Below are 10,957 nucleotides of genomic sequence, written 5' to 3'. Positions count from 1 at the left end.
AAAAGCACCATAATTGCATATTTCCACTCGACACTTGCCTCAGTTTTTCACCAAAAAGGCTCAGACTTATGTTTCCAATTCCACAGCCCTGCTCGAAAAAAAATAACACTAGAGTCTACATTAACATATTCACTGGCAACACAATGGTGCTGTAATGGAAAAACCCAGACACAGGTTTAGCCTAGTCATGGACTGAAAATAGCCATTGAAAGTACTTCATCCAGGACTAGGCTCAATCTGTGTCCGGGAAACCGCCTCTATTATGGCTAAGGGATACTATATTCACAGTGCTGAATTGTGTAGTATTTTAACTGTATTACTTGTACAGTAACTATAAAAGTGCTGAATTAAATCTAATTAAACTTGCAAAAAATAAAAATTAGAACAAAGATTTTATTCATCTTTATTAAATATGAATTTACCACATGAAATATCCTAAAATCTCTTTTTAAATCTCGCACGCTATGAAACTGCAAGCATTCAAATCACCTAATACAAAACCAACTTTAAAATCAAAACAAATACAGAAAATCCATGAAGCGGAATTCACCACTTGAGATTACATTAAATAAAGCCTGTCAATGGGTTTCTACATTTAATTGTTTGCAGTGTCCGAACAAAATTTGCATTCTTATGAAGTCAATCATTGACAGTGTTTCTAAATGGAAATAAATAGCTAGGCCAATAAAACAAAGCAGTTCAGGTTTTGGATTTCCTGAAGACAACTTACAGAGTACAACTAAGCATTTGCTTTGTCATGTCACAGTAGCATTTCAGAAACTCCGATTTAAACCAGGGATCAACATACTGTATATTGCATACTGCTTCACGGGTGGCTGTTATTCTTATGAATTACAATGCAAAGGAATGGTTCCATTTAGAGACTGCATTAAATACTTGGGAATTTAAGACTGTATGAATTTCTTTTTAAAATACACAACAAACAAACTTAAATGCTGCTGGCATTACACTGGTCATCTTCATACTCAAACATGGGGTTCATAGACATGAAGAAATTAAACAGAATGGCAAACCTTTGTAACAACACTTATGTTTGTTTTAGTATGTAATGGAGCATTTTCATGAGGCATCTTTGGCAATTAACTTCAGTAGACAGACCAGAGAATTCATCAGCAGTATGTTAACTTTGCTAAGGTTAAGCAAATGACAAACTAGTATAACAAGTTGGTTAATGTGCTCTAAACCGCATACAACATGGGTTAAAGTTGCAACGATCTGGAGCCAATCCTGTTTCGAATCAAGGGTTCCTTCATCTGCATCAAATAACTTTAAAACAAAACCTAGGCATGTCTCACCTGACCAGTCTCTCCCTTTACATTGACAACTCCAACATTCACCTGGGAGCAACATACAAAGACGGACCACTGCACAGCACCAAGACCGACAAAACATTGAGACGTACAGTACAACCCTACTTTAGTGCTTCAACAACAATTTACCTTTAATTTAAAACCTCCAACCACCTGTTAATTCATTTGACAAGTTGTGAAACCCTTAGATTGGAGAGGGGGGGAAATGGAAAAACTATTTTAGGCTTCAGATTAACAAAAGATAATTGATGGGAGATTAAATGATTAGTTTGATACAGTGGGTTTATCAGAGAATGAAAGGCTCTGCATTCAACCAGGCAGCTACTGCCCACCCTCTCTCCATTTTATAATATAGTGCATATGTACACCTCTATATCACATTTACACACAGGCCCAAAACAAGTTCCTTTAAATACATTTGGGTTTGACAGAGCTATTGCCATTCATCTGAATATATTGTCACTGAAGTCAATATGCTAGTGGACAAAAATAGGCATTGCATTTCTACTTTCATTACACCCTACTGCAACTACAAAAACTGAGACAGTTAGCGCTTCAGTTCATCACTGACAAGCAAAATAAACTGACATGAAAATAAATGTTGATTTGATAGCAACATTAATCATCTTGGCTCCATAATCAAAGGATTTAATGGAAGTAGCCAATCCAAAGTAATCCCATGAATACTTTGATTAAATTAAGTTATAAAGTAAATTAGTCCTTAGTGACAAGACAACAAATGCAATGAATAGGTGGTCATGCCCCCCCCCCCCCAAAGCCAACTTAAAACAGTCACACTTAAAGACTTAGCTGCAATATCCTCAAACACAATGTACCATTTAAGTGGCAACATGTAGATACAAAATGGCAAGAGTTTTAGCCAAATGTAATAACTTGAATCAGATAATGGTATACATTTCTCAAATTACATTTGTATCCTGTTATTTCAAATGAAAAATCACATCCTTGCTTTAAGATGCTATGGAGTGCAGCATTTGCGATGTATAAGTGAAAGCGTGGATGAGTGTCTACAATACTACTAGATATAGCGCTAGTGTACCGCAGTCTGGAAACTAGATTGTGCGTTCATTTTGTAAGAAGAGGTCCCCTCAAGCTGTGCATGGAGCCCTGGTATTAGCAAGGACAGAGGAGCAGCACAAAGCCAGACAGGGATATGGACAGGCAATGGTCTGATTAGCTAGCTAACATATATGGACACGCACATGGAAAGTAATGGCAAGACGAGTACAACACAGCAGTCTGTAGCATTTTACTCCCACCTACAGAGACACATAGAAAAGGGCTGCTAGGATCTAATAACTTCATGCAATAGCCCTCAAGTAGAAACAAATGGAGCATGTGGAGGAAACAGCAGTAGAGATTTAAAGTGTGGAATCCAAAGGAGTGACAAACAGTACCCCAAATTCCATGGGTTAAGAGAAATGCCAGAAAAGGAAAACCCTACAAAAAAAAGTAAATGATTACACTACACTCTGTAGAAGGATTGACCTTGTCACTACAACCTGGTCCTGGGGCCACATAATCTAATGGTTCCATTGATGCCTTTAGTCTACTCTGTGAACAGTTATTAGGCCTGGGTAACCAGGTTAGGCTACTTGCTCTCTAATCAATGACTAAAACAGATCAATTCAGGTCAGTCACAGGAAAAATGTGCAGCTCCTGAGGCCCACTAGAACTATGGTGGACTTAACAAAACAAATATTCACATTCATCTTCACTAGCAGTAATATTGAACTAACAAGAGTTGCAAATCCTGGGAATGAGAAGGATACATTCAGTGAATTAAAATGTACAACTGGGTTAACCAGCTCTGTCTGTGTTGGAGGAAACAAGTGGAGGTCCAGGTACACAGCTTAACACAACTATGACAGGGAAAGGAATGTGAGAAGGATTCAAGCTACAGACCAGATATGGAGAGCTAGCAGTGTGTTTGTGAGGTAAGAATGAATTGAATACTGCCGCATTACAGTCAATGGCAAAAAGCGTGACAAATGTGATTACACAGAGTACTGCCAACAGGAGCAGTGCTGCCTAGAACGGGAACACTTAAATGCTATGCTGAAACAAAAACAAGGGTTCTTGTGTGTGTTATGTCAGAGCTTGTCTGTGCGTATACAGCTCTACCTGTCTGTGGGGAGAGCTTTGACAGTAATCCTGTATGTGTGCGTGAGCATTTCATCTGTACAGCGGCATGGGGTGTGTTTACGCTAGGCAGGCTGCTACCGCCCATTTCCCACCTCTGTGCAGCCCCTCCCCCCCAGTATCTTCAGGCCCGCCTCTCTCTGTGCTCCTCCGCCCCCCGGGTCCCTTCAGTTACTGAAGCTCCTTCATTCTGTTGAGGGCGCTGCCGGCGTGGAACCACTCGACCTGGTTCTCATTGAAGGTGTGGTTCAGGGTGATGATGTCCTGGCTGCCGTCACCATGCTTCACCACTCCCTTCAGGGGCTAGAGGAGAAAGACAGCTGGCCTGTAAGGCATCCGTGTAAAATACACATACTACCAAGTCCCATCCCCATTATATGGAGGGAAGTAATTTGGATGGCTGAATGGTCAATGACACTCACCTTGCCGGGGGCAAAGGTTGCGAGGCCTGTGATGGAGAGCTTGTCATCGGGGCGGATTTTGTCATAGTCGGTGGGGTCGGCAAAGGTCAAGGGCAGCATGCCCTGCTTCTTCAGGTTGGTCTCTGAGAAGAGGACAGAATGGCAATGAGGAGAAAAGAAAGAAAACAAGACAGAAAAAAAGAAAGTGGGGAACAAGAGGGAGCTTTGGGAATTGGCTCGTATCGAGCTCCATTGTGTAAACAGAGAGGCCTTCTACCACAGCGGGGCAGATCCATTACATGCCAAGTCAAGGTCATAGAGAACAATGTGCACATTCAAAGTGTGTGGGTGATCTTGTTTCTAATCACGTTTCCCCTCTTGTGCAATGGGTCTCATGATAGCTACATGAGCTCTGTCTCAACAGAAATAGTCTTAGATTGAGCAGGTTCCCACCAAAAGCTTTTCCTCTCATGCTACCCACCCACATTCCCCGCCACACCCCTATAACCTCTCCTCTCTCTTGGTGACTCCACATGTAACATCTAAGCGTACCATGGATCCTGGCAAAGCTCTTGACGAGGATGACCCTGCCTCCCAGGTGTCTGGGCTCCAGGGCTGCGTGCTCTCTGCTCGAGCCCTCCCCGTAGTTGTCATCCCCCACAACCACCCACGACAGACCGTTAGCCTGGCGGGAGCAGAAAGGGAATATTTCTTAAAATCAGATTCTAATTTAAATACTGTCATTCTGGGATAGCCCAACAGCCTCTATAGGTCCTCTCCTGACAGTTACTGTCTGTCACACCTTGTAGTGGCGAGCCACGTCAGGCACGCCCCCGTACTCTCCCGTCAGCCGGTTCTTGATCTTGTTCACCGCGTCGTTCTCGATGTTGATTGCTCCAATGAGCATGTTGTTGGAGATGTTGTCGAGGTGACCGCGAAACTTGAGCCAGGGGCCAGCAGCGCTGATGTGGTCTGTGGTGCACTTGCCTTTCACCTGCAGAACAGGAAGGAAGAAAAGAGACCGTAGGGTAAATGGCCATCCAAATGTGGCACCACATGCATGAACAACCATCTGCCAACTCAGTGGTTTCTAAGTCTCTAATAATTAGAATGTAATGCCACTGTTGAAGGCCTCTCAATTCCAACCATGATCCTTGGTGGAGGATAGAACTCAGCCAAACAGTGAGAAGAGGCCTTCCTCATCATATAGCTGTCTTGACATCCCCTCTACACCTCTCCCCTTCCCTCACCTTGATCAGCACTTGCAGGTCCTCAAGGTCCTTGCCGTTCCACTTGTCAAAGGGCTCCAGCAGCTGCAGGCGGGTGCTGGTGGGGCTGACGTCCACCATAACAGAGCCGCTCTCGGCAGGGGGGTGTTGGTAGGTGTCCTGGCCGGGGTCAAAGTCACGGGCAGGCAGCTCGTCCCCATTGGGTGGCTCCAACTTGAATTTCTCACCATTGGCCGCAGTGAGGTAGTCAGTCTCAGGATCGAACTTCAGGGTACCAGCGATGGCCAAGGCTGTGACAATCTGTATAGGAAGAGAGAGGGTTATTAAGGCAGTTACAGGGGGACATAGTGTGGACGTCATAATATAAGAAGTGTGTGTTGTAATTATTGGTACCTCAGGAGATGTGACAAAAGCATGAGTGGCAGGGTTGGCATCATTCCTGGAAGTGAAGTTCCTATTGTAGGAGGTGACGATAGTGTTCTTCTCCCCCATCTTCACATCCTTCCTGTCCCACTGGCCAATGCAGGGTCCACAAGCATTAGCAAGGACCACTCCACCCACATCCCTCAGGATCTTAGACTGAAGGAGAAAAAACAAACATAAGAATGTACCTACAAATCAAGTAAAGAGCAACTAGTTTGGCAATGGACATTTTTCCCAAAAGGTTTGAACTCACAAAGCCATCCCTCTCGATGGTGGCGCGGATCTGCTCAGAGCCGGGGGTGACTGTGAACGCAGCCTTGCACTTCAGGCCTTTGTCTAGGGCCTGCTTGGCCAGGGAAGCAGCACGGCCCATATCCTCATAGCTGGAGTTGGTGCAGCTGCCAATCAGACCTAGTGGGACCACAAGGGACCACCGGAAATCAGGTTAATAAAGATAGGAGAAACGCAGGTGATTTTAACAGTCATGTAAATATGCCTGCAAATATATGATAATGAAATGTTACTGTACTTTCCTATTATAGGGCTTTCCTTTAATATTAACAGAGAGCAAAATGTATACTTTTTAAGGGAGTGTTAAAGATACCGTGTGACTGCTGGTGCTGATACTGACCCACTTTGACCTCCAAGGGCCAGCCGTTCTTTTCAGCCACAGCACCAATCTCAGACACTGGGTGGGCCAGGTCAGGAGTGAAGGGCCCGTTGATATGGGGCTTCAGCTGCCAGGGACAGAAGACAGACAAACAGTTAACACACATTGTCAATGCTAATTCTTGAAAATATATTATATAAATACAAGTAATGGATGTCAGCCTAATAACAGAGTGGACTCACCTCACTCAAGTTGATCTCAATGACATGGTCGTACTTGCAGCCTTTGTCAGGGACCAAGTCATCCTTATGTTCGTCAGCCAGGGCAGCAATGTCTGGAAGTAGATGGAAAAAGTCCAAAAGAGAAAACAAAAACACTAAGGGACTATGCTGTATGTGTATCAGTGGCTGCGAGACTGACACGGAACATATTGTGCAATAACAGGCTTTAAACATATTCCAGAATGTCTTATTGTGAGTACTAACCTGCACGTCCAGTCTTATTCAGGTAAGTCTTCATGCGGTGGTTGTAGGGGAAAACAGAGGTGGTGGCCCCAATTTCAGCTCCCATGTTGCAGATAGTTGCCATACCTGCAACCAGGAGGTGGGAAAAGTCACTTCAAGTTTCTATGTAAACTAGCACCAAATGAAGACCAAACCACTGTACAAACAACTGAAACAAGCAGTGCTAAAACAAACAGCATAGAGTAGTTTACTCACTAGTTCAGGTAAACCTTACTATCTTTTGGCCTCACCGGTGCAGGAAATGGAGTCAACGCCTGGGCCATGGTACTCCACGATGGCTCCAGTGCCCCCCTTCACTGTCAGGATACCAGCCACCTTCAAGATAACATCCTTGGGAGAGGTCCAGCCCGATAGACTACCAGTCAGCTTTACTCCAATCACCTGATGGGGAGGATGGAGTTATTACTACATTTGTAAAAGGTCTGTTTTTTTTATTTTTAATACATGTAGGAAGGAGATAGATACATGAGTGGGTGAAGGGAATGTAGTGAGGTGGTTCACTGTCATGCAGCTCACATTGGGACACTTGAGCTCCCATGGGATACCAGCCATGACGTCGACAGCATCAGCACCACCCACTCCGATGCAGATGGAGCCCAGGCCGCCCCCATTAGGTGTATGGGAGTCTGTGCCAATGAGCAGGACTCCTGGGTAGGCATAGTTCTCTAGAATTATCTGTCAAGGGTAAGTGAAATATGTTAGCAAATGCACAACAATCCTTTGAAGTATTGATCACAATAACATTGAGATCTGAATGTATAACAGGTTTGATATCACGAGTGAACAATATATTCTGCTACACGTTTCACAGCAGTATTCCTGAGCTCCAATCTAGTTGTTCATCTAAGTTCAGAAGTGGATATTGTTCAAATACAAAATTAGTCTCAATGGCAGCTCAATCTAACCAGTTTAGTTCCAGTACCTGGTGAATGATTCCAGAGCCTGGTTTCCAGAAGCCAACTCCATATTTGGCTCCAGCTGTCGCCAGGAAGTTGTAAACCTCCTGATTCACTTCCTGGATTAAAAAGGACCAGGGAGAAGAGTTTGGGGTGTCAGTTGAGGAGAATATATTTTCAGCTGGTAGTCCCCTTTATGTAACGTTCACAGCACATATTTGGCTGCAGACCTTAATTCCCCTTTAATCTCTGTCCCTCAAGTTGACCTCTGGAATTGGATGTAGTAAGTGTCACCCATGCTAAATATTCCTCAGGGCTTCGCTTTGTCTGAAAAACATGTGATGTGGTGATGCTGTGTGTGTGTGTGTGTGTGTGTGTGTGTGTGTGTGTGTGTGTAGCAGTTAACCAACATTCACTCTCATTTGGGTCATCTTGGCCCCAATGCAAAACTTATGGTAGGCCGTCATTGTAAATAAGAATTTGTTCTTAACTGACTTGCCTAGTTAAATAAAGGTTAAATAAACTTTTGGTTACCCCTAGGAACTTGTGATACCATGGAAAAGATGATCCCTCTGTAGAACACCCTAAATCTCAGCTAACAGAAATCAGCTGGAACCCAAAAACATCTGGACAGGCCCTTGAGTTTCCTCTGCTCCCTACTGACCTTGGCCCTCTTTAGATCCTCGACCCCTCCGATCTGCGCCTCAATCAGGTGGTCACAGTGGATGGTTGAGGGCACGGCCACCTTGGGCAGGCCGCTGCTGATGAACTGTAGCATAGCCATCTGGGCCGTGGCATCTTGCATGGCCACACGGTCCGGACGCAGGCGCAAGTAAGTGCGGCCCCTGGCGATGTCCTGCCCCACAGGGTCATCCAGGTGACCGTACACAATCTTCTCCGACAAGGTGAGGGGGCGATTGAGCCTGAGGTGAGAGGAGGGCGGGGATTGGAGGCCACTGTGGCTAGAATTTAACTTCTAAAATACATTTTAAAAAGGTTAACTCACTAGGAGGAATGCTTTGTAATCTGAAGTTGGCTCAGTGTGGCCAGTGTTGCTGAACATGAGAAGTCTACACACTAACATGCCAAAGGATTTAGTGAGCAGTTGTAATGGGCATGTCATAGTAGTAGTAGTAGTGGTGGTTATTAACAGAGGAACACTGATGAGCGCTGGGTGTGAGGTTGGAAAGGTAGCTACTGACCTCTTGCGCACAATGTTGATGTTCTCATGCAGCTTCTCATAGCTGATGCTGGTGCCAGGCTCAAAGCGGCTCATGGCCACCTTGGCTTTGGCATTAAAGGCTGCCGAAACGTGGAGACGCCTTGCCCCTTCTCCAAGGACAAGCTAAAGGAAAGGGGGGTACATTTTTAGTAATGATACATCAAACTTGGAAACATGTTCATCATCATGGAAGAGGATAGAGGGGCTTTAAAGTTCCTAATCATTGCAAACATAGGACCTAGTCTCCTCAAACTCAACTCCAGACCTCAAAGCCAGTTCCACTGCATTCTCATAACTGTACCATGTGGGTGCAATTATCAGGTAGATCAGAAAACCAGCAGGTTCCAGACCTTGTAGGGTAAGAGTTGAATTTCCCAACCTAGTCTATAGCCTAATGAACAGAAAGTTTAAACAGAGACATATAGGATTCATACTCTCAGAGAACAAGATAAAGTTTCACTTGACTCATGTTCAAAGTGTTAGGCTCTGTTATTATGGGGTCATTTCAAGTAAACATGTTGGCATTATCAACAGAGAGGCCCAGACAGACAACATTATGGATTTTCATGCTGGTTGAAGAATCCCAAAGCCAAATCAAATAAAACGGTTTAAAAAAATAAATAAAAAACAAGGCCACCATAAAATGACTCATCTACAATCTGCATGATCTCCATGTGACTTATGTTCCATCACCTCTGACACAATGGAGACTGACAGCAAGACTAATAAAGTAAAAACTAGATCATTGCATTACACGAAGTAAATCTGTCAGCCAGCTACTTGTCACTCATTTTCCCAAATACACAGCACCTAAAGTTTCGAATGAGTAGCCTAACTGTTGGTTCAATTAGTGTTTAGCCCTAAAGGAGACACCTAATCCCTACACATTGGCACAACAATTTTGTGACAGCTCAAGTAGCCTAACCTAGTTATGATTTTCAACATTGCATCTTCAACACAGCCAATCGTCCTCAATAAGATGTTAATCAGCCTGTCTAACATGAGTGATCTAGAGTAAAAAGGACGTAAGCAAATGGAATATCACAACCAACTGAGAAAAATCAGTAATGTTAATTTGCCGAATCAAATATAAATCTACCTCATATTAGCAGGCCCTTGGACAAATATCTTTAAAGACGTAGCAGAACAGTATTGGACAGTGTCCATTCAGATAATTTCATTAGGTTTTTATAAGATCATATCATGTTCAATTAAATTTCTAAATGTGGTGCCGCATTGTCCGACATCGTGATTTTACTAAATCTGTTATTAGGCGTGGAAATCAGACAAGTGCGCACTTAACTTCAGTAACCTTGAATCACCTTGCTAACAGCTGGACATTTGGTGCAATTTGAAGTATCCAATTTATAGCATTTCGACAACACATTGTATTGTAAACCAGCATTATAGATAAAGCGTAATTATACACTTCCCAGACTAACTTTTAGCCGTTGCATGGAGCGCTAGTTAGTGACGTGAACAGTCTACTGGGACACCGCGACCAAACGACAAAGCCGCTAAAATGGATTGTTTACAATATTGATTATTTAAAAAAATATCGTTGTGGACAACAATATCTCGTAATTCATTTTTAACTGAGCATTTGTACTTGATGCATAGTGTTGAATATATTTATTAATATAAAATAAAGTTGTACTTACCCGAAGCCGAGTGACAGTCATACAGTAGGACGCCATTTTGTTCACTGACAAAACTGTGTTGCTGTCAGGTGACGTCAGGAACCCTAATTTCAACGCGTCCATTTTTTTTTGTCCTGACAGGTGTGTTAAAACTGCCTACAAGTGTATATCTCTGTGAATCCTTACGACTCACTCTAATAACGCAAAGTCAAAATATAATATTTCCATACAATTATCAAAGTGGTTCCAATAATTAAAGTGATTCCAATAATTATCAGTGGTTCCAATAATTAAAGTGATTCCAATAATTATCAAAGTGGTTCCAATAATTAAAGTGATTCCAATAATTATCAAAGTGGTTCCAATAATTATCAAAGTGGTTCCAATAATTTAAATATTGATGTTTAGTACTTATCTGTAAGGTTGTCATCAGCTCCCTATAATAAACTAGGCCTAGTTAGCGTACAGTCGATGCACTTTCTATTTTACCTAACTAGGCAAGTCAGAGAAGAATAATT

General features: G+C 43.0%; 1 protein-coding gene across 1 annotated transcript; it reads right to left on the bottom strand.

The window, feature by feature from the left end:
- Positions 1–387: 387 nt before the first annotated feature.
- LOC112258805 (aconitate hydratase, mitochondrial) lies at positions 388–10,583 on the bottom strand. Its single transcript, XM_024433400.2, has 16 exons — positions 10,461–10,583; positions 8,780–8,922; positions 8,242–8,500; positions 7,604–7,696; positions 7,198–7,356; positions 6,912–7,062; positions 6,643–6,747; positions 6,400–6,491; positions 6,179–6,284; positions 5,801–5,958; positions 5,518–5,703; positions 5,146–5,424; positions 4,698–4,889; positions 4,448–4,580; positions 3,917–4,038; positions 388–3,797 (listed from the first exon to the last, which is right to left on the bottom strand). Exons 1-16 carry the CDS (start codon positions 10,560–10,562, stop codon positions 3,666–3,668), a joined length of 2,412 nt encoding a protein of 803 aa, XP_024289168.2. The 5' UTR covers positions 10,563–10,583; the 3' UTR covers positions 388–3,665.
- Positions 10,584–10,957: the final 374 nt, after the last annotated feature.

This window comes from Oncorhynchus tshawytscha, linkage group LG09, assembly GCF_018296145.1.
Source record: "Oncorhynchus tshawytscha isolate Ot180627B linkage group LG09, Otsh_v2.0, whole genome shotgun sequence".
Taxonomy (NCBI): domain Eukaryota; kingdom Metazoa; phylum Chordata; class Actinopteri; order Salmoniformes; family Salmonidae; genus Oncorhynchus; species Oncorhynchus tshawytscha.
This window is presented reverse-complemented; position numbering and strand designations above follow the sequence as displayed.

Bases quoted from the DNA above. Each gene is read 5' to 3' on its own strand.
- LOC112258805 (XM_024433400.2), bottom strand. From the start codon at position 10,562: ATGGACGCGTTGAAATTAGGGTTCCTGACGTCACCTGACAGCAACACA. The intron at 8,923-10,460 runs GTAAGTACAACT...CCTTTCCTTTAG, and splicing joins TGACTGTCACTCGGCTTCGG to CTTGTCCTTGGAGAAGGGGC. The intron at 5,959-6,178 runs GTCAGTATCAGC...TGGTCCCACTAG, and splicing joins GCCCTTGGAGGTCAAAGTGG to GTCTGATTGGCAGCTGCACC.